This window comes from Crassostrea angulata, chromosome 4 (assembly GCF_025612915.1).
Source record: "Crassostrea angulata isolate pt1a10 chromosome 4, ASM2561291v2, whole genome shotgun sequence".
Lineage (NCBI taxonomy): Eukaryota > Metazoa > Mollusca > Bivalvia > Ostreida > Ostreidae > Magallana > Magallana angulata.
In genome coordinates this window covers 31,916,211-31,940,577 of record NC_069114.1, presented here as the reverse complement: position 1 = coordinate 31,940,577, position 24,367 = coordinate 31,916,211, and the positions used below count along the sequence as shown (strand labels likewise).

The 24,367-nt window shown below is 34.7% G+C and overlaps 1 protein-coding gene across 6 annotated transcripts in view; it reads left to right on the top strand.

Moving 5' to 3' along the window:
* LOC128180355 (uncharacterized) overlaps window positions 1-24,267 on the top strand; it is a 53,548-nt gene extending 29,281 nt beyond the window's left edge. The window contains exons 5-21 of one of the 6 annotated variants that reach the window (XM_052848396.1): window positions 4,517-4,697; window positions 5,226-5,291; window positions 8,734-8,867; window positions 10,161-10,178; window positions 13,314-13,455; window positions 14,723-14,877; window positions 15,217-15,237; window positions 19,261-19,440; window positions 19,646-19,825; window positions 19,986-20,165; window positions 20,482-20,586; window positions 20,756-21,013; window positions 21,140-21,268; window positions 21,564-21,648; window positions 21,789-21,947; window positions 22,312-22,368; window positions 22,596-24,267. In XM_052848396.1, the coding sequence (XP_052704356.1) occupies window positions 4,517-4,697; window positions 5,226-5,291; window positions 8,734-8,867; window positions 10,161-10,178; window positions 13,314-13,455; window positions 14,723-14,877; window positions 15,217-15,237; window positions 19,261-19,440; window positions 19,646-19,825; window positions 19,986-20,165; window positions 20,482-20,586; window positions 20,756-21,013; window positions 21,140-21,268; window positions 21,564-21,648; window positions 21,789-21,947; window positions 22,312-22,368; window positions 22,596-22,741 (2,196 nt within the window). In that variant the 3' untranslated portion in view covers window positions 22,742-24,267. Of the gene's footprint in view, window positions 1-4,516; window positions 4,698-5,225; window positions 5,295-8,733; window positions 8,868-10,160; window positions 10,179-13,313; window positions 13,456-14,722; window positions 14,878-15,216; window positions 15,238-19,260; window positions 19,441-19,645; window positions 19,826-19,985; window positions 20,166-20,481; window positions 20,587-20,755; window positions 21,014-21,139; window positions 21,269-21,563; window positions 21,649-21,788; window positions 21,948-22,311; window positions 22,369-22,595 lie in introns of all 6 variants that reach the window. The other 5 variants (XM_052848395.1, XM_052848402.1, XM_052848397.1 and 2 more) reach the window with 5 other exon arrangements.
* The last annotated feature ends 100 nt before the right edge of the window (window positions 24,268-24,367 follow it).

Genomic DNA, 24,367 nt, shown 5'->3' with positions numbered 1-24,367 from the left:
CTTTTGAATTTTCAAATGCATTTAGTTTTTGCTTCAATTTAACTGTCAACCATCATTTTATTGACAAATGCTTATAGCATAGTCAGTCGTAATTTTTGACATGCATGTATGGAAAACATTTCATAAACATGTACATATTATATAGACTGGCCATAAGTAAAGAATAGAGTTATTTCCCATTTTTCACCAGTTGATTTTGGAATAAATTGAAATGATTTTAAGAAAATTAAAGATGTTTTTCTAAGCAGAGGAGTTCTTTTTAGAAGGAAAATTTTGGTGCTAATAAATTAAGTTCAAAGGCATTTTTCTCTCATTATATCTGAACTCTGATGTTGAAGAATGTGCTAAATGGAGAATCAGCTAATTTTCTTATCTACCTACAATAACAAGTTGAAGTACAAGGTGCAGTAAAAGAGTAATTAAGTATAGGAGATTAATTTCTTGTTGAAAGAGGTTAACTTCATTGGCAGTTAATATATTTCAGCCCTGGAATGCCGGGGGGGAAATGTGCATTTCATACAAGACACAAGTACATTAAAAGAAAACTTGTGTTTCAAAACTAAAAAAAAATAACGAAAGTTGCATAATGGTTGTAATTAGTTACCATGGTAATAGAATCTTTTTTAAAAGTATAAGAGATGGGAGAAAGTAAGGAATTTCTGAATTTCGGGTTCCATGCTGTCAGAATTCAAGTAGCAAAAACCTGTGTGCAAATACCCCAGCCCATGCTGAAATCGGTCCATTTGAGAAATTTGCATGTGTCTGTACCCCCAGGGTCCAGTGATGTGCGTTGGTGAGAAAAGATCATTAATTTGGATGGTTTTACTGCCTTGGTTTGTTTGAAGTCACTGTTTACTTCTGTTTAAGATCTACTCCCCCAGGAGACTGAATTCCAGGTATAAACACTGACCCCTCCCTCCATCAGCTGATTGTCACATGGAAAATTACAAAATATATGTATATACCTGTACCAAATAGGTAGCCAAAAAACCTAATTGGTACTACTTTCTTCTTATAATTACCAGTGTCACTTGGCAAAATTGATTTATTTTTGATAAAGAAGAGAAGGTATATCATTACACATCCTGGAGTGCCTTATTAGGAGTGAATTGTTTTCTTGATTTTATTGGAATGTCAATGAGGAAATGATATACGCTGGATTTAAGTGAATTAAGAAAGGAAAGAGAAGAAAAAAATGAAAAGGAGTAATTGCAAATTCATCAAAGGATGCTGCATAGATGTTGAATAACCTCAGTGGATTATAGGGCAATGAACTAACTTGGTATAAGAGCCTGTGATGCAATGCGTGTTGACCACATGTAGGAAATATTACACACTTCCCGGGCATCATCTGTTTATTGTGGGAGTCGGTTTCGTTACGAGTGGACAAATATACCCATTGTCTTGCTTGTTTAAGGACCTTTGAAAATAAATAAGGAAATTTTCAACATGCAGGACAGATTTTGAGGAAATTAAGTTTGAAAGTGTGTTAAATTTGTTGATTTCTGCTCTGGAATTAAATCATGTGATGTATTTTTGTGCATAAGGATGAAAGAATTAATCTTTTTTGGATGAAAGAGGAAACTTATTAAGAGTGGGGAGGGAAAAAAAAACTTTTTGTTTGTTTTGCTCTGTCTGTTGAATCTTGCAGCAAAAGCCGAGGAAAGAAGTGAAAACGTAATTCACAGAAAGAAATTGCACCTTTGGTTTCTTATTAGACAGTGTTATAATAGATTGGAGGAAAAAGAAAATAGACTTTGATGGTTTCACCCAAGTGTTTGATTTTTGAAATATGTTCAGAATGTGGCTGAGGGCTTCTGCTAATGATATTGACGTAATTGTTAAACCGTAATTGTGTTTTTTGGGTAATGAAAGGACCCATGTTTCTCTCTTGTTTTAAGAGATCACGTGGCCACAAACAGCAGTATACTTGCACTTGTTCCTCTGTGGATTCCAATCAGTTCAGAACTCTGAGAATTGATAGGTCTTGTGACTGCGAACTAGCATGGATGGTCAAAAGGTCCGAAAGCCTGAAAGAGACTACTACGATCAGGTCAACAGAGAAGGAGGGTCTCCCTTCCAGCAAGACCAATCTTCATGGCTCTAAAAGCCTTCCAACCTCTCCACGCTCTCGTTCCAGTTGCACAACTGCAAGGGTATTGTCCACAGCCCAACAAAGACGAGATCTCAAGGTAGGACATTTGGAACAGGATTTTCTTTGTGGGAAATCTGAGTCAGGATATAAGGGTCCTACAAGGAGACTCCAAAATACGATCTGTGAAGAGACGGAGACTGTGGCAGAGGGTAGTTGTGAATGTGTTGCTGGTTTTCATGGTGGACAAGAGGGTACTGACTTTCATTTTACTGGAGAGGACACTTCCCTATTTGAGGTTAACAAAGAGATTGTTCATATTAAAACACCTCAAGTACCATCCGAGTCAGCTCCACTGGAGTTATGTGGAGATAATGTAGAGGAGAAGAACCAGTTCAATGAATCATGTGATGAAAGTGAAGCATTCTTTTTCACAGGAATAGATACTTCATTACACGAACCTCGCAATTATACAGAAACTGCACAAAATAACACAAATTTAAGATTAGGGGAGAGCAGTACTGATTTTGAAGTGAAAGTTTTTCCAAAGCAGGAAGTTGCAAATAAGGTGTTGGTACATGAAGCACCAGCACAAAATATGTGTGATGAAAGTATTGTAAGATTGAAGCCTTTAAAAGCTAGAAAGAGCAGTATTCACGGATTGGAGATGGACCAAAAAGGAGATAGAAGCATCCCTGTTAGTTTGCCAGCAAGTTTGACTGGTAGCATGGAAGAATCAAACCCCGATCCTGAGAGACCCAAAAGTCTGTTCAGAGAGCTGAACAGAATAGGAAGTATGAGCCTTGTGCAGAGCAAGCTCATGTCTTGGAAAGCTCTAGAGGAGCAATACACCAATTCCAATGGGAAACACTTACTACCATATGGTTGTAGCGAGTCACCAAGGAGGAAGAATTCAAGACCAAGCGATAATGAAGATGAGCAGGTAGAAAGAGTGACTGGAAATGACACATATCAGAAAGGGGAGATAGATGCAGGGGTATGCAATGGAACTAATGGTAGTGAGGGGTCAGGTGGTAGTGAGGGGTCAAGTGGTAGTGAGGATTCAAGTGGTATACAAATAGAGGTGTCTAGTGAGACGTCATGTGAATTAGACAGGGAGGGGTCAGAAGAAACTGTTGAAGAAAAGGGTGCAGTTGTTGAAAGTCCATGTGATGAAGACAAAGGAAATGATCAAGCGTATGCTGGACAGGAATCAGTTTGTCCAGATGATGAAACTTCTTCAGCCGAAGTTGTCAACATTGTAAATGGAACTGAATCTACTGAAACTGTCAATATTGTGGATGAAACTGATGCTACTGAAACTGTCAGTATTGAAACTGGATCTACTAAAGCTGTCAGTATTGTAGATGAAACTGATTCCACTGAAACTGTCAGTTGTAAAGATGAAACTAGTTTTGGCGAAGCTGACAATATTGCATGTGAATCTGATTCAGGTGGAAATGTCAGTATCTCAAATGAAACTTATTCAGCAGAAGCTGTCAGTTTTATGGATGAAACTGATTCTGTGCAAATTAGTTGTAATGTGGATGAAAACGAGGAGTCGGATTTGAATAAATGTGATGACAATTTAGAGGGAGATAACTCTGATTCTGAGGTTAGTTTGAAGTGTAATAATGAGTACATGTACATGATACATAGATACTGATATTGTAGAGAATGTCAAACTATGACTTTTTGCATTTACAGGAAGTGTTTTTATTTTTTATTGAATGGATTCAACATTTGATAAAAAATTTTACTCTCTCTCTTCATGAGAATCTTTAGCAATAACTCTTTAATATTAGATTTGTAATATTAGTTTTTAGCCGACTATTTCACAGCTACAGTTTTAGCTTCAGGGATCTCTTTCTATCTTATTAGACATGTTAGAGGGATTTTCATTTCTTTAATATCCGCCGTGATTTTAATAATGTACTGTTTTGAGTATTTAATGGATTTCTCAAGGTAAAATGGTTACAATTTCATGTTATTGCATTGGTGAAGCAAATTACGTACGCAGTCTGACAAGATAATTTTACAGTGTGTATTTAGGCTCAGCATCAAAGATGCTCACTCCAGCATCAAGCTGCATATATATTTATAGAAGGTCTTGAAATATTTTCATTTTTCTGCCTGTGTAAATGCATTGGGTGGAGCCATGTTTGAGATAGCACTGATGGATCTAAATAATCCATTTTATTGATACATGGCTTCAGAAATGAATCAACCCTGAAATCCTCTATCATTTTAAGTAATCTGTTGATCTTTTATTTAGCAGTTTTGCTATTCTCACTGTTTTTGTTTGGAGTATTACTGATTACATGTTTCGCTTGCCAATTTAGACTCCCAAGAGTTTAAATCATTATTACTTTGTATTACATACTGATGGGCTGTACTTGCAAATATTAATAATGTTAATTGTAGACCCCACAAGATCCTACTGCTAATGTGGTTCGAAGGCGAAAATCTCCGTCACCTAGGCCGGAACGACCCAAGTCGGAAATCAGCGTCAGATGGGCAGATCTGGAAGAACCAGGGGAGGTCGCTCCAGTCAAAAGGCGGGAATCATCCCGCAAATCCAAGCAAAGGCCCAAATCAGACCTAGGTATGAAGATAATTGGACATAATGATGTTTTCAGGGCTTTCTTTCTTCTTTTATCAGAATGGATCAAGGTCACAGTCACTTTGAGATATATCTAAATATGCAGCACATTTTTATGAGCTTTCACAAAATTCTTTGTGCATTAGGAATTTGTATCCTGATAATTTGCAGCACATGTGCATCAAATGCACCATTTAAGAGCTGCAGCATTGACTCAGCTTGGTTTCAAGTACAGCTGAAAAATTTGTTTTGTAATTGTTTAATTATCAGCAGAAAATAAACGGCACACCCCTTTAAAAACTATGAATATTGTAAACAAATATACATGTACATGTACACAGATTCAAATGTAGATACCCATCCTTGAGAGTACTTTCAAGTGCCTTTATATTGAGATACATAAGTACATGTAGTGGCAAATATATGACAAAGTCAATTTGTTAGCTAGCTAGCTTACATGTACTTGATGTATATAAAAGTGCTGAATACTGGACCTTATGGCTTTGTAACGAATTTATGGAAATATTTCAGAGGACAATGTTCAGATGTTTGATGAAATGTACGAGGAGGTTATTGACGACTATGATTTTCTGACAGGTAGTAAGTGAAATTACTGTTGAGTTCTATTCCATATCTTTATTATTTTTTTGGCATTTTTATTATGGCATTTTTGTTAAATTTCCATCATGGCTGATTGTCCTTCAGTGATTTTTTTATTTTTGTTTTCCCTATTCATGTCTAATTGTTTTATTGTTTTCTTATGATATTCAGCTTTTAGCTTCATTGCTTTTAGAGTTTTCTGTTTGCATGTGCAGATTATTTCATTTATTGTTTTGTTGATCCTAGCAATATTGTATTTTATGTATGTATATCAACTTGTACACAAACTATATTTAGATTGAATTTTGTTTCCTTGAGAATTATTGCATGTGTGTACATATATGCTGGTATATAAAGCATGTTCAATGTTAAATTGTTTGTATACTGTAGAAACACATATTTTTGTTGGGTCAAAATTTCGTTGTTTTGAAACGAAATCTTTTCGAAACGAAACAAGATTTCGTTGGCATTTAATTTCGTCATATCGTAAACTCTTTGTATTCATTAATACTTTGGTGAAAAATTCGTCATTGATTTAATTTTGTTGATTTATACTGCCAATGAAATTAACGAAATTAAACCCTCAACGAATATTTCTGCTTTGACAAAAATAATATCATCAGTATAAGTTGGATACAAATTTTATAAAAATAGATTTTTCTTAAGTATCCAAAAGTTAAAGCAGGAACAAGATGAAATAAGTCTTAAAAAAGTAATCTATGTTGTTGCATAAGATTGATGAGCGTTTTTTCCTCAGAAAAGCAGCTGCAGAAGAAAAAAAACTTCGAAGCACAAATAGATATCCTTTAAATAAGTACCTCCTACATAATATGCATATCATATATGGACTTAAGGAGTAACATTGCCCCAAACAAAGATCAAATTAATAGAATTTGAATAAATAATTATGAATTTAAAGTATCTTAAGTTTGTCTGTTGAAAATGTTAACAGTTAGGTTAGCTAAACCATAAACTGCTTTTACATTTCCTTGTTTTAATATATTATATAAACTTTCCCTTTTTTCAACCTTCAACTGAGAAAAAAATTTCCTTGGCTCATTTTACCAGTATTTTTATCGAATTGTTCGTAGTACCTATGTGTACAGATATAAATTATTTCTATTCAGTCGTTATTTGGGATTTATAAGTATTTTCTTAGAATATCTAATATTTCATCTACTTCATATGCCTTGAAATTGTTAATCTTTTAAAAAATGTTCACCTTTGCAAATCAATGAGACTACCGGTATTAATTAAATATATTAAGGATTGTCGTAAAATCGTTTATTGTTAAGATGATATAACGACTTGTTTTTTAACCTCCAAAGGTATACCTACAACAGCCACAAAATAACAGCGAGTAGCGAATTTATCCTGGAATATAAAAGAAGCTTTCTTTCCAACCTAACAATGAATATACCCCCCAGCATAAAAGATAATATAGACTTCTAATCTTATCACCCCATTCTACTTGGAAACGCAGGTTACATAACAGTTGGTTTATTTCATAAAAAGTTTCTTGAAGAAAATAATAAATTTACCAGTATACGCATGAAGAGTTTTAAAAAAAAGGGGCTCACCTTCTTTCTATGAAAGTATTGACAAACGTATAAAAAGAGAAAAAAATCTGTTCACCACTTAGACAGAATATTGAGATAGTGTGGAATATATAAAAAAAATTGTTATGCTTTTTATCTGCATAGCAATTAGAAAGGAATGCTAGGGTGTTGACCAGAGAAGAAGAGATCAGTGATTATCTGAGTCTAGATAGAGGCAGGGATCAGCTATTATTGTTTACTGCAGCAACCACTGCATATATATACTGTGATCTCAGGAAAGTGTTGGTTAGATGGGGACAGTTTGTGTGAATATTTCTAAGTGACTTGCCTTCCGGTTGATTTTTATTAGGGGATAGTATCATCATCATCATTATCAATGTGTATTATATGTTATCTGTGTCAGCCAAAATGGCAAACTTTGCATCGGAGGTTGTGATCAACTAGGAAATGTCACAGTGATGGAGTGTTTGGGAATTCCTTTGAAGGACCGTCCTGCTTCTTATGCTGGTATCTTTTGATTGGACAAATTTTTGTCAAGTTTCTTAAAGTTAGCTAAGTGTTGCTGTCAGTAGTCCTTGTCGGGTTTTAAATTGACGATAAGTATTTTGTTCTTTTTATCATTTCCCAAAATAAGCATTTAAATATTTTTGGAAAATTCTCCGTATTGTATATTTTTGGAAAATTCTCCACATTATGCAGATCTATCTAATTCATGAACACTTGAGCAAGTATAAATATGTCACATGTATTGCAATAAATACGTAAATGCGTAAGTACTAGCTCTTATTTAACACTTTGTTAGTTCCTTATTTACAAAGTTACAAAGTTCATCACAATACTAGTAATTTTGGGCAAATGGGTCAATACATTTAGTGCATAGAAGTGAGGGGCAGGGGGGGGGGGGGGAATTACTGGTATCTGTAGAAAGAAAATTAGTAGCAGGAACTTTTTGTCTAAGGAATTTAGGGCAGGCATGCAGGTAGTCTCCATTTTTGAAGGATTTTAATAGGCTTTTTGATAAAAATGTTTTGAACATATAGACTTATTTCATTTGAATTATGAAGCATATTTTCATGTATATACATGCACGGTACATAACTTGTATGTATTTTACTTTTTTTTGTACAATGTACATGTATATTCATTAATTTCAATTGTACTTGTACCACATATAGTGTGTATTTTTGGTTCTTAGACAGTCTGGCAAGAGAGATAAATCTTACTATATTAATTACAATTATGCCTTATAAAAGATATAATGTTAAACCATGATTTCTGTCAAGGAAGGCTAAAATTGTTTGCACCGTGATCATACTTTTAGTTGAAAAAAATAAATGTATTTATAAATCAAAATCTTGAGTAAACAAACAAGAGGATAATGAACCTTAAACAAATATGCATTGTATGCTTATAAATATATTATATTTATGTTGTCTCTTGATCAATGTTATGCATGTGGACATTGTTCATATGCTTCCTGCATACAGCAAGCTATGTGACATCATATTCTACAAGCTAGGGTCTAATCTCTGGGAGAAAATGTCTCTGGGTAGTAATGGCTCTCTTCTTACCGTTATCAGTGGTACTTGGCAGATTTATTGCATTCTTGTTGTTGTCATAGAATTATTAATAAGTCAAACTTAATTGGAGAAGAAAAATACTCTTTATCATATCAAAACAATATGGTCAAGATACATGTATAATTACTCTACTTCATAAGTTTGAATGATTAGCTGCATCTTAGATACATAGATGTAATGATGCTTCCTAAGTCAACATAAGATTTACTTCATTGGAAACAAAGAAATATCATGAATACAGATTCTTATTGAGCCAGCTATGTTACATAACTTTATGATGAGTTGATTTCTCTCTTCTAGGTGGGAGCTCCATAGGAGAAGAAGATATGAAGCCATTTGGGAGCCAGATATGCTTGTTGCCCTACAGCTCTCTACAAAATTTGGAGAAGTATGGACATCTGTACAGTTACGAACAAAAACCAAGCATGAGAAGGGTGAGTTGTCTAAACCAAGTAAGTGGGGGGGGGGGGGGGGGGGATGGGGTGGCAAGTCCTTGAAAAATTAGTTTGAGGCAGAAAGAAGTTGTAGGGTAAAATGTCTTAAAAGTAAATTTCGTGTCAGTGAATGAACAGGTTTGCAGCTAGTTCAAGGATGAAAATACAGAAAGCATGCAGCTATGACCTTGACCTACTAGAGGACTTGGTAGACCATAGTATCAGCTTGTCTGATTACAGAGTAGGTCTGACACATAGTTAGGTCAAATTATCATCATATTCTGTGAGAAAATAGGATAGAAAGGGAGACATCTGATCATTTAAAACATTTATGGTAATAGACCATGCATGTACATGCACAGATGAAGTATCAATCTGTTTATGACCAATAGTACTGGTACTCACACATGATATATTAAAAAATTTGTTTACAATTCTCATCAAACTAAATACATATAAAAGGTTGGTAGGTGGTAAGAATTTAAAGGGGTTTTTTTTGTGTTTTTTTAGAGTATATATACTCCCGTATAGCATTTGTTTGAGTTTTACAAGAAGTATTGTCTAAATTGTTTTTCTGGAAATCTTTATTGGTATAAATGAGGGCTTTATTAGTATAAATGAGGTGAACTGATGATTAATGTATACAGGGTTATTTTCGCCCTGTGTAAATTTTGCTCTTCTACACTTACAAACAGTTTAGCCCCATCTTGAATTCACCCAGACACAGTTGTGTTTAAAGAAAAATAGTTGAAAACATCGGAATTCGCCCAGTCTTAAATTTGCCCACTAACAATGAGGGCAAAAGGGGCGAAAATAAAATGGGGGCGAATATTTCCCTGTATACAGTATCTCATTTTAAATAATTATGGACGCGTATAGTAGTCAGTACATATTTCATACAATAATCTTCAAAGTTACATAATTCACTTCACTTATCAGAGAGTTGACACTATGGCAGAGTATTACCTTTAATCCCTGACAATCGTAAACAGCTAAAATTCAGCGAATCTTTTTCTTTATGAGTTAAAAAAAATATATAAAATGACCATGATAGACCCCATCCTCCCTTATTTAATTTCTGAATGTGACAGGGGTATCTTTGCACCATTTTATTTTCAACACATATGTCCAGTACACCTTAGTTTGGTACATTTTTTAACTGCATGATTTGTGGAACGCAGTTAAAAATGGGATGAAATCGGTCATAATAATTATATTTATCACTTCATTTTCAAAAATCTTGAAAATAATTTATTCCAAAGTATTAATGAACTTGCCATATTGCATTTGTAGAGAAATTTGGTTAAACAGGTAATTTGAATGTTGAATTGATATTTCTTTTCTAATCTTTTGTTTCACATACATATTTCATCCTGTGTGTTCCTTATGGAGGAGTGGTGTGTTCTTTTCTCCGTTCTGTTTGAATTGCTGTTTTATATGTACGATTATACATGTATGACAGAATCATTGTGCATGTTCGAGTCGGCTAGCAGTCAGGGGGAGATAACTGAGATTTGTGCAGTGAGCATGTGTGATTGATACACAGTACAGGTTTCCATGCATGGTTATTCCCTTGATATACACTGTACAGTAAACATTGTTATTATAAAAAGAAAAGGAAATGACTGTGAAAGGTGAATATTAATACATGTCAGAGATATGACAGCATTGTTTTTTCTGCTCCTCTCACGGATGCTTGTGTATAAATATATATACAGTTACTGCAACATGTCTATATACATATATGCATGGATATATATGATGAATGCTGATGAAATAAATAAGTACTCTCTATGAAATCTATATAATGTACTTTATATAGACTATATATCAAAGTTTTCATGTACAATGTATATTAATTAAGGAGGCTGGTTAGTCAACAAATTAAGCATCAGATCTTTATTAGATTAAATTAAGATATGATTTTTTAGCTATAAACTATTATTTAATGAAGAAAAAATCTGTATAGTTTACTATTTAAATTTGGGTAATTTCCTAAACATTTATATATAGTGTTCTTCTACAAAAGGGATCAAAAAAGTCTAAAAATTGCCATGACTATCAAGCCCTCCTAAGAATGATAACCCCCCCCCCCCCCCCCCCCCCCCGGTTCACCCCCTCCCCCTCCAATCCTCACCAGTCCAAAATAAAAATATTAATTGATAAGTGTTCTTATGTTAATAAAAACGTGGGAGAGAGTTTCCTGGCAAATTGTCAGTACATGTATATATTTCCTTTTGTCAATGTTTTCCCCTAAAATTAGCTGACTAAAAAAAACAACAAAATGTTACATGTATAAAGAGAGCATTGTATAAATTTCATTTATTTGTTTAAAAACACTTCAATGTTTTATGTTTTGTGTATCAAATACTCCCTTTTACCTGTTCATTTAAAACACCCATGATTGCTGATGATCTAATTAGGTAACATTTAAGGTCCACTGAATTCTAACACATAAATTATTGTCAATAGCCAAAAAAAAAAAATAATTATTTAAATGAACTACTCAACAGGAAGAGTTAGGGCCCTGAGGCAGTGTGTGTAACAAGGCATTAAGAACTGCTTTCATGACTGTGTTCTGCAGAGTGAATGTAATATTACTCAAGTGTTGTTGTTTGTGCTTCCTATTTAGTACAAGGACTGGATTTACTTATCTGGGGGGTGTTCTTAGTGGTCTCAACTTTCCTGTGGCAGACAGAGGACACACTTAAAGTCTTTGTAGCTCTGAAAGCTTCCGAACTCGCTCAACCACTTTTTGTTGCCTGACAAGTGTTGTGTTTGTTTATAGTGGTTCAGGGTGAATTTTTAAATTTTTTTTTATTTGTTGGGCCCAAATTATAACACATAGTGTCATGATAAGTAAGGGAAGCTTTATCAGTGTTTTCATTGACTGTGTTGGAGTAGGGAGCAGCTATGTTTGAGATTTTTAAGATGAGTTCGGATAAACTCTGTGTAGGACGATGTGGCAGTGATAATTTTAGTGCTTTATCCAACGGATATCTTTTGTCGGAAGGAATCCGTGTTCGGCTTGGGATTAATGTGGTTCACGTTATCGAGAACAATGTGTGTACCTCGGTTCCTCTACGGAGGGTATCCTGTAACAAAACAGACAGATCCCGACTGGTAGGGCACAGAACTGTAGACTGGTCTATATATGTTTAATATTGAAATTGTTTTCTCTTTTTTAATAAGAAATATCATCTGTATTTGAAATAAATTAATGGCCTGTAGGTCAATTTGATCTCCATACAAGTTGCTAAATTACTTATTTTCATAGGAAAATGATTGTCAATCATAGTAAAGAAAAGCTTATATATATATAATGGTAGATGTTAATTTCACATTTTATTAAGGTGGGTTGTGACTAATGCATTACATGATATATTTTCTTGGGCTTCCTGTCAGTAAATCTCTTTATAGGAAAACAAGATACATTTTTGTCATGTCCTGGTGTGTTGGGTCAGGGAGATCCAGTATAGTCTAAATGAAAAATGTTTGTTTCGCATAATAAAAGAAAAACTGAGCTATTAAATTATCATTTCTATAGTGTGATTAACACGGGAGTGAGTTCTATTTTAACCATAGGGAAATTAAAACTGTTGTCATGTTGTTGGGGTTTTTTTTTTTACATAATACAACAAAATACAGAATAAACACATATTTTTTTCTTTAAAATGATTCGCTGTATGAAGGTTCTATGAAATATATATTCTGTGCTTTAATTGATTAATTAATGGATTATTGAATGATTAATATAAATGACTATTTGTAAAATTACATTTGATCAAAATATAAGGTGTATCTATGTTAAGTATGTTTATGTTAATTTGTATTGTATTTACATCAGAATTTTATTTCAAGTCATATGTATGTGAATGAGCTAGGCTGGTAAACATCCATCCATGTACATACCCAGTTATTATATATGAGTACACTAGTATATTCCTACATTAATTAAGTACATCGTTCACACCTTTTACAATCAACCTATTGGATTAATTATCTCACCTGTCTAACATGTCATCGAGTAATTACACACCTGACCTGTAATTATTATGACTTGGTCCATAGATGACCTTCCCCACCTACCTATTATAAAGGTGTTAAAATTGATTTGTGAATGGGGGCCTAGGAAATCCCCCAGAGTTCTATTGAGTATTCTCACATTAAACCATGTAAAATTACACAATATCTGTGACATGCTTTTAAATTTCTATAGAAGTTTGAACAGAAACTTGCTTACAGAATCTATTGTTCCAAAGAGATATATACACACTCACTATTGTGCAATATAATCCATTAATTCCAAATCCATTCAATTTCATTCAACTTGTAATACATTGTGGAATTTGGAAAATTTGATTTATTTATGTGTGTATGAAAAAAGGATTAAAAGTGAATTCATTGGAGAACTGCTGTTTTATGACACTATGTGACCTGTTTCAGATGTCCACCCCTCACCCCATCAAGACACGGCTGGAGCGCACCCCACGGAAACAGAGGCGGAAGACCCCCTTGGTTAGATCCCACAGTATGCCTGAGAGTCTGGACAAACTCAGCAAGAGGAAAAAGTTCCTCAGTACCATAGGTATGTCAGCATCAAATTCTTCACTTTCAGGTTCTTTATGTCAGCCAGATTTTAAACTGAGAGCTAATTTAGACCTTTTAGCATTCTGCTCAGATTCTTGAATATAATTATCTGATTTTTGTCTTAAAGGCATATTTAAATTTTGATAGGCACTGATTTTTATTTTTTTGTATTTTGGTTGATATCGATAGATTAACGATGATGCTTATACAGTCTATATACACATCTAGCTTTAAATATTAAAAAAAATTAATTTCAGTGCAAAATATATGTTTTCTCACTTAAAATATATTGTATTGTATTGTTTATTAGTCAACAGCTGTACAGCTCATAGACATATACAATTAATATACACATGTTATAATACATATACTGGTCACTTGAAAAAGGCAAGTTTATACATGAAGTTTTCTGATTACAAAAGCATTCTTAATATATTTACCTAAATTGCACAAATCCTTTACATTTTGTGTTGACAATAATAGAATTAATTTAAAGACAGAGGGTTTAATATAATAAAACTATAAATATATAATATGTATACAAGTAGTTGTATAGCAATTGAGTGTTATTATCCTTTAAATATAGAAAACACTTAATTTACATATTTTGACAATATTATTAGATTTTACACTTATTTGATGAACTTTGAAATTTATACATGTATAATCAGTTAATGGAAAATTTTCCCTTTGATAACCAGATTTATAAATAGTTGCATAAAATATAGCTCGATCATCATAAACATTTTTTCATAACAAACAACAGGGGGTAAAACCTTTAATGCTTCCTGCATCAATATTATATGTTTTAGTTTAATTATCAGATTTTCCTTTTAATTGTTTTGTATCATAACCACATTACAGATAAATTCAATGATAAGGTTAATAATATGACCTGCACGTGAACTGTAGTGTATACTGGTCTGATTTATATGGAAATTGTAGCAGCATGCAAACTTGAATGTCATTTTTACACTTGTATATTTACCAATATTATGAGATCTGATATCTGCTCAGAGGGAAATAAACCTTGATCTCTTTTACAAATGACTTAACATGTCACATATTTATTTTACATACAAGGCAGAACTACATGAAAGATACAATAGGTATTTGTGGCCAAAAAAAAAGAAAAGAAAAAATCCTTTAAAAGGAATAGAACACCTTAATTGTTTCGTGTTAAATTTTTGTGTGTTCAACTGAGAAAAATGGAGATAATAAACTACCTATTTCATGATATATATTTTATTGGTTTATTTTTACAGCGTCTTCAAATCTGCACCGGGAAGATGTGCTGTGTCACTATGACAATGACAGTAGCAGTGACGAGGGCTCGGAATTCTCCACAGACCAAATCAGTCTCCACGAAAAAAGTCTCACGTCTCGGATATCCGCTCACTATCTGTCTACCCTACGAGAGGTAAGGACGGCATTAAAAAACCAAGACTTCCCATGTATTCAATCTAGGAAGCTGAAAATTATGCAAGACATTTATTGCACTAATTTTCAGCTCACAAAACAATAGAACTTCTGCTTCCTGTGAATATATTGGCAATATCAACATTTCAAAGTGCCTTGGTAGTCTGTAATGGTTTATTATTGTACACATTAATGTCGGGGCTCATGTATGTTTGATGCTTTATCATGTACTTGTTCTATTTTTCTGAAATAAGTGGGTAGAGCATTTACTATGACTTTAGGTTTACCTCATACTAAGCAAAGATTTGTATCACAAATCTCTATGATCTCTTTCCATTAGAAAATACCCAGGCTGTTTTTTGTAAGTATATCAGCATCAGAGTTATTGCCCATGGTATATCTTTTTTTTTTTCTTTCCTGTCTGGAACACTTACAAAAAATCTGCTGACAGTTAAAAAACTAATGCAAGTTGCATGTCATTGCCTTTTAAGAAAAATATCTTGGCATTCGTCAAGGCTATAAAAGGTGAAACTAATGCAAGAAATATTCTCATGGGCAAAAGTCAAATACAGCTAAATGGAAAATAAGTAATTTTTTTTCTGTATGCTTATTAAAAAGATATGGTGGTAACCTGTAATTTGATGTAAACAGGGCCCATTAAGATGATAAAATATAGAGTCTAGCTCCCATAGAGAGATCAATATTTTGGACTTAATTTGGCTGCTAGTTAATTCTTTAATGTACAAGGGAGTTTGTATGTCACTCATTGGAAAAAAGCATGTGCTTTCTTGGTAAAATCAAAGTACAGAGACATGTTTCCTTGCTGTGGACCTAATAAAACATGGCTGACAGACTAACAAGGGATTCGTCATTGATCTAAGGTGAAATAGGAGATGATGTTTTCGGATAGAAAATTTTTATGATGACGAGTCAAAAAAATGTTGCCGTTTTGATGAGCGCTTGGAATACATATTTTATATCGGAAAACTGTGGAGCAAACATTGATTTCTTGTTTTTGAAACAATGGTTTTATGGCATTTTGTTCTGAAATATGAAAGAAGTGGCATTGTGGGTGACCAATCTTACATTAATGGTGAACGGAACAATGGATTGAGTTTCTTTGTGTGAGGGTATATGGAGTCAGCAGAGGAAATTGTGAGCTCCTGATGAGAGTGTTCTTTATTGATGGATATCACGACTAATCGGACATGAAGTGGTCAGCAAGAGAGATGGAGTGAATCAGAGAGTAGATCACCAGGATGTACTATGTGCGAGCTCCGGGCAGCAGGATGGTGTTATATCAGCCCTACCTCCACTTACACATGGAATATTACGTACACAGGGGGCTCCCAAGGTTCTGATGATTTATAGCAACACTGATATTAAGATGTCATGGCAAAGGATCTGAGTTTGTACATGCTGTTATAGCTAGGAACTATGAAACATGTAGGGAAAACAAACAGGGAATTCAGTAGTTTGGGAGCAGGATTTTGAAAGTCGACAAATACATTTACGCAAATACGCATTTCCTTGTTTGTGGACAAGGTTGACGATTTGGATGTATATGCTTCTTTGAATGAAAGACAATGACTAATTCAAGTGTGGAAAGACAATTAACATGAATATTTTATTCAGTTTATGGAAATAATTTCGTTGTAGTGTCATATACTGGTATTCTCCCTGGTTTTGCACTTCAAAGGTGTCTTTTTTTGTTGTGCGTGTGTGTACTGGTAATTTCAAACTTTAATAGTGAAGTGAAGACATTACACCAGTGACCATGGAAGATTCGTTGGATTTGTGGTGGTGGAGATAAATACATGGGGTAAAGCCCTGTGAGGTTAGAGGATGGCAGGGGCCACGCCTTCCATGAACAGACAGGGCACCTACCCTGTTATGAAGGTGGGGGCCTTGGATAGGTCCAGGTTTGGATCCATGAGGATTGTTGGAGGTCGGACTCTCCATGAAAGTCGGGAGAATTCTGTGGAAAGACTGGAACCTGTCTATCAAGTGGAGGTCAATATTTCAATGAAAATATCTGTACCTTACTATGTATCTATATGACCATCTAGATATATAACTGGGTATTACCGGTAAATTGATTGCTGTTTGTTAATGAATCACCTTGATATTTGCTCTTGGGGAGTTTCTACCTACCTTAGGTACTCTATAGTTATAAAGTATTTGTATATGTAGTAAAGTGCAATTATGTATGCTGCAATTTGTATCATTGTTTAAGAAAAGTGCACCTGTCAGCCCACTAATGTTTAAAACCAAGGTGTGAGCGAGACAATAAAAATGACCTGGGGGCACCTGCTGCTGGCTGTAATTGCTGTTTTCACCTGTCCGGTCCACCTGTAGAATATACCCTGTCCCAGTCCATGCATGCCTGCACTAGTTGACAGGCAATTCAGTCGTCTATCTGTCTAGGCCCCAATATATAAACAACAAACCACCATAGCATTCTCATAAGTCATTGATTTCAGTTCATAGTGTTCACATCCCAAGTCTAAGCTTCCTTATTCTGTAATCATGGTCCACCTGAAAGTTAGACTTTTCAAGGTCAAAGTTCAGGTATGACACAGAGGGTATTTTGAGTATTCTTATAATGATGTTGATGTAGTTTTATAACCTTGGCATCCAAAAGTACAGCAGGTTCTTTCTTCCCTGTGCAAATTTCTTTGTTTAAATGTGCTAATTAGATAGGAAAGTTATCTCCCTAAAACACATTACTGAGTTGATTAGGATCCCCCCATGCTCCTTGGAAAGTGAACCAAGACAAGATAGCTGGGCAACCCTCTCCAATAAACCCCTAGCTTACTCATCCATTGGCCCGATACTTCAAAAGATATCTGCGTGTGTGTCTTTGTTTATTTACTCTGTGTAGATAACCTACATGTATGTAAATGACAGTAGAGATATTGACAGAATATAAACACACATGGTGCCCTCTTTCTTCCATGTGTACGTTTCGCCCCCGTGGCGGGCCCCAATGCATTATACTCTACTCTACGCATTGCTTCCTGAAGCCTCCCGGAGTAATGTCATTCTGTGTGTCGTGATTTCCATGGAAGTTCTGTAAATTACAGGACAGTAGGGAAAAAATGTGCTTCCTTGTGGAAGTAGCATTCTGGGGCGTGATAGTTCTTCTGGTGTGGACATTCCTGTCAAAAGTGAGTAGAACTCGTGGGGGGGACACGGAGCTAGCAGGGTTGATACACGGTAGTGAATCATTTTATCATGAATGTCACTGTCGACTGATCAATATTTGTTTTCTCCTATAATGCAGTCGAGCATATGGCTGCATATACATAGTTACTGCTGATGCAGCAAGTAAAGGGATTTCTTCCTTATACTGCTACTTATTCACTCTCACTTAAACTCTTAACATTGAATGGGACACTCTTTATTCTCAGTTTACTGTAAATCTGATACTTGATTAAGGTGATGTTTTCAAGGAATGAATTGTTTGACAAGTTAATTTTAGCGGAGCACTGAGACAGAACATCTTTTATAATTCTAAAGATTTCAACTTTTTAGTCATGTATGCATAAGACTTGTTGACATCATGCAGAGAAGGAATTTTGAATTTTACCTGTAGTGGTGTTTGCCTAATGACTCTCTCATTTTCCTGCTGTGACCTTAATTGGATAAGGATTGAGTTAATTACCAGCATAGAATCAATAATAATTGATGGTTTACTCAGGTTATTAGCTTATTGTGATATATATAGAATCAATATGGATAGCCTATTTGAGTCTTCTGAGAGACATTTGAACCATAGACGGATCAAAAGAAAATGGACACAATTTATAATGTCCTCTATTCAGTTTAAATCTGTTGACCTGCCCAGTTGAAATTGCAGAGGTTTATTGGCCTCTGCTGGCTTTGTAAATGACAAAACGGCCTGTTGTAAAATCTTGACCAAACTTTGTGCATAGGTGTGACAATCTATACAAGTCTATTCAGGTGTAAAATCTCAGAGGTGAAAAACTTTAATTCTAACATGATTCTAACTTGAAACATGCCACCTCTCTCCATTGTGGTATTTTAGGTGACTCGAGCTCTGACATGCTTTGTTAACTTTTCAGGACTCTTTTTGACAATGTAGATTAATGTGCATATAACCTTGGCTAATTAAATCTCTCTCCCTTCAACTCTTCTGGTTTTCATAAAAGAGCTTTCTATGGATTCACTTGTAAATTGTAACATTATGCCACACTGACTTTTAAGATTCATTTTGAAGGTGAAATAGAGGAGAGACATAGCTTTGACTTTATTTTATTTTGTATCCATCAGCCATCACATATTGCAGCAATTTTGCTGTAAGAGTTTTATTTGTGAAATTTTGTTATCTTAAAATTGAGGGCTTTGTTTTATTCTTCAGAGACCAGAGCCGGACACATTAACATATGCCGAGGCATTATGGGACCACATCACCATGGATCCAGAAGAGCTTGGATTCCGTGCCGGTGATGTCATAGACGTGGCAGACATGTCGGACAAAGACTGGTGGTGGGGGGCCATTGATGACCGCGAGGGGTGGTTCCCAGCCACTTTTGTCAGGGTACGAATATCCACAGAAATATCATAATGTTTATTACTAGAAAGCCTAGAGTGATGAAAATAAAATTGCAACTGCTCCTAAGTAAAGTTTATGTAGGGATCTTCCTGTTTTAAAACAGTACTCATTGTCAAGCATTTTACAGCAACACTCAAGTACTTTCATCTATTTTTGTCGTATGCTGAATGACGTCCAATTATCTCTTCAGTTACGAGTGAACCAGGAGCCTTCTGATCTAGGCCTCCATGCAGAAGGCATCTTAGAACATTCCAGTCCAGCCAACCATAGAATCAGTGTCCTCAATTCCGACCAGGCCAGGGAAAATGTGGTCAATGAAATTATCAACGCAGAGCGAGAGTACGTCAAACATCTCAAAGATGTTGTCGAGGTTTGTACAATTTTTCTCTCTTTTTGATAAAATTGAAGAATTACAAGTCTGAAAAAAGAAGCGACAAATTTTTAGTAAAATTTAAGACATTATTGAAACTTAATTAATGTCACAAGAAGTACCGGTAATTCTTTAACCCATTGTTCTTCCTAACTTCCAGGGCTACATACGGCATGCAAGGAAAAGAGAAGATATGTTCTCGGAAGATAGGATTTCTGTGATATTTGGCAATATGGAGGCCATTTATGAATTCTCACAAAAGTTTCTGGAGAATATTGAGAGCTCATTTGTGAAGGAGAATCCTCATCAGAGTCAGTTAGGACACTGTTTCCTGGAGTGTGTGAGTAATTTAAATATTGTGAGGAAGTGATGGGGAGGGGATTATTATCACATCTGAGTTTGTTCATAGGATCTTTATCAACTTCTGTTCGACAACAAGTGCTGTGTAGGTTAGGGAGTGAAAAATTTGCACAAGGATTGTGTGTACTCAATTAACAAATGTGATCATATCTTAATTTGCACAAAACTTCAAACTGAAATGTTTAAGGGATGAAGCAATGAGAGAGGGGAGAATTTTCTTTGATGAGAATGTTTCCGATCTTTCTGTTTCTCACTGTGAGAACTGTTATGTAATATTGATATTTTATTGTTTGCAGAGCAAGGAATTTGAGATCTACTCTGATTACTGCAACAACCACCCCTCGGCTTCAGAAGAGCTCAAAGATCTCTACAAGAATAAAAAATACAGGCATTTCTTCGAGGTATGGCCCATCCAGTAACTCAATTACCAACCACTTTCTGCTGTTTATATTAGTTTTTCCTCCCATTTAAACAAATTGAAGGGCAAAGCAATTAAGCCAGTGATGTAATAGCAAATGAGAACAATTGGTTTTAAACTTGACAATTATCTATTAAACCTCTACCTTACAGGCCTGCCGGTTGTTACAAGAAATGATTGAAATCCCACTGGAAGGATTTTTATTAACCCCCGTGCAAAAGATATGTAAATACCCCCTTCAACTCAATGAACTGTTGAAATACACCCCTGTGACCCATCCGGACCATGTGCACATTCAGGGGGCGCTAGACGCCATGAAGAAAATCGCCACTCTGATCAACGAAAGAAAACGCAAGATGGAGAGCATAGAGAAGCTTGCCTACTGGCAGACGACTGTGGAGGACTGGCAGGTCAGTGGATTATTGAGTCATTTCTTCCACCGCCATCTCTACATCAATCAGCCATGTCTGTAGACACAGTATTCAATGTTTTGTCTGGGAATAATGAAATGATAATCATTGATTTTTTTCTTCTAGGGGCCTGACCTACTAGAGGATAGTTCAGAATTGATCTACGCGGGAGAAATGAACAAAGTCAATTCTGCTGGCTGGTCCCAAGAACGCAACTTTTTCTTGTTTGATCACCAACTGGTGTATTGTAAAAAGGTAACACAATGTACTAATAACAGGGAACTTACTTCTAAATTAGGTCTCTCCTATTCAAATGAATATAAACTGTTTACCACATAAGACATATGCAAGTATTAAATCCATAGAAACAAAGATATGAAAAAAATTATTGGAAATTTTATAATTGTAGAGGACTTAAGGAATAATACAATTCTAAAAAATTTCTTGCATAACAATTGAGAGCTTTGTCAAAGTCTTAACAGATAAAAGTTTAGAGTATGAAAAATTAATGTATTAGTACATGTTTTAAAATTCATTGTTTCTCTTTTAGGATCTCCTAAAAAAGAATGGATATAGTTATAAAGGAAGAATAGATCTGGACGACTGTGAAATTATGGATCTCGAAGACGGAAAAGGTATTTCTACTGACTAACCAACTTGTTGAAAAAACGAAATTACATCCTTTTAATCAAAACCACAAAATTCAATTTTGGTCCTGAGTATCATTTTAATTTCATAATTACTATATTTGGTATTTTGATTCTAAAAATTTTAGATACCCAGTATAATGTGACAGTTAAAAATGCGTGGAAGATCCACGAGGTTTCGCGGGAGAAGTGGTATCTGCTGGTGGCACGGAGCTCTGCGGAGAAGGAAAAGTGGATGAAGGCGTTCACCAACGAACGCAAGAGAGTCAAAGAGGATCAGGAAAACAGTGAGTTCTTATGTAAAACTCTGTACTTATATGAATATAAATTCTAGAAGCAGGAACAAATTCAAGGACTGCATGTTTAACATGTTACCTTGCTTTATTAAACTTGTTATTTTGTGGATTTAGAAACATCTCTATTTTGCTGATATGTCTCAATCTACCTCAATCTGATAAAAGATTTCCTGTTTTGAATAAACTGTGGGATATATCAATCACTTTCAAAGTTATTAATTGAATGATGTGAACTTTATGCTTCACAAACACCAAACTGTCAACTTTATTTTCTTTTTTTAAACATGTTTTTCAAAAGATGTTTAAATTTGCTGGGATGATGGGATTTTAATCCAATGCATTTTAATCTCTTCAGATTTTGTTCCTCTCTACTGGAAAAGGATGGTTCTGAATAAGATCAAGACTAGTCAAGGTATGTTTTGGGGTACCATACAGGGTAATTTGATTTAAGATGGAAAAAAAAATCCTAGAGATTAAATCTTTCTATATAAAACATTGATTGTAAAATTAATAAAACATTAATGAATAATGTTAAGGAGGCATAATTATTTGAAATGGAAAAAAGAAATATTGCAAATATCTTTGTTTTAATACATTTTCACTCCATTCATTGCATTAAAAAATTGATTACTTTTTCAGAAAAACAAAGATCAGGAGGACAGATGAATTATCAGAAAGACTTTGTTCGGGGAATCCCCTCACACGCCACCTTACCCCGCTCCTACAGCAAAAAGGTCCAGAAAAAGAAGGGCTGGTTCGGATTTGGAAATAAGAAGACCAAATGATCTTGTACTGCTATAAACTAATGTGTTCATAAGTAACAGTGAAAATCTCCCATAATTCACTGCACCGGAGAATGCCTCGTTATAGAGAGACGTTATTCTCATCGTGCACCAAGAAGTTTATGACGATCTGTGGTAAACTAAGCGAAATTCCAGGATTTCTACAACACATGAAGATGTAAAAGTACTGTACTTAATGAGGTCTTCATGCAAGTGGCAAGTGAAAAAGACAAGAAGGGTTCAGGACTCGAGCCCAGGCCCTCGGTCTAAATCTGTGTCACTGCCAAACAAAAGAACAATGCAAATTTGTGGATTAAATGTTGACGTGTATCTGTGTGTGTATCTTAATGTGTGAGATATATTAACCATAACTTCTTTGTCATTTGGCTGGACTTTATTGTGATAGTGAATATGACATGAAATGTTCTGCATATTTATTTCCTGTGTATTACTTTCATGGCACTTGATCATGTACATGAGTTGATTCTTCTGCCATATGATAATTGTGTGCCCCTAGTCTTTCCATTCTTTCCATTACAATTGGACTCTGCTGCCGTGTTTAAGTGGCACAAGTATCTTGGATACAACCCCATCCACCCCTAGACCCCATTCTTACCCCCCAACTTAATAATCACACACAAATTCAATGGTGCTATATATTTCATACTGAATTGACCAACAAAGTGCTGGAAGGGAAAAGATATTAAATCTCATTAGACCAGTGTTCATATATCCTTGCCTTTTTTAAGACAGAAATGTTTTTTATGGTCACTTCAACCTTTTTCGCAATGCACATAGAAGTTCCATAAAAGACACAATAGGTTTAATATATAGGTTAGCCCATATTTCTTCCTACCCCTCATGGCTTCATTCCATCTCTTTTAGATTTTTCGAATACCCATTCACATCATATGTCATGGATACACTACTGATCAAAAGGGATGTTAATTGTAAGCCTTTTTGTTCACATTGAAACAAACAAGGGGGCCAATATGGCTGTATGTCTATTATACATGTAAAAATATCATGGATATAATTTTACTCCTCCAGTTTCAATGTTGTGTATATGTACTAACAATTGTGTCCAACTCTTCACTAGATAAATACTAGTATCAGTTTTCCATCCATCATTTCTGGAATTCATTCAGACAATTGACCTCTATGAAGTACATTTATGTCCATTATTTTATATTTGATGGTACCTGTATTTCATTTTTAAATGACAAACCGCTGTGTTTTTCAAGTACAACTAAAATACAGTTAATTGATATTTGTGTATGAATTATCATCATTTTTATTGGTTCAACTCTAGTCAATATTGTAGACTAAATATTGTACAGACTTTGTATAACTCTGCAAATTGACGACATTATAGTGCTTTAGTAGGTTGATAACTTGGTCATATCTACACGTAGTCTTTATAAAGACGCATTGATCTTACATTGTATGTATAACGACATGAACTGTACTTGTAATTTAACTGAAACCAATCTGCTGTTAGAGCAGAGTAATAAAACTATAAAACCTTAGCACGCTGGATTTACTCCTTATTTATGATAAGTGAATAATGTACTAACATTTAAAATCTAATGGAACCTGACATGGCCGGGTGGTAAAATGTACATACAT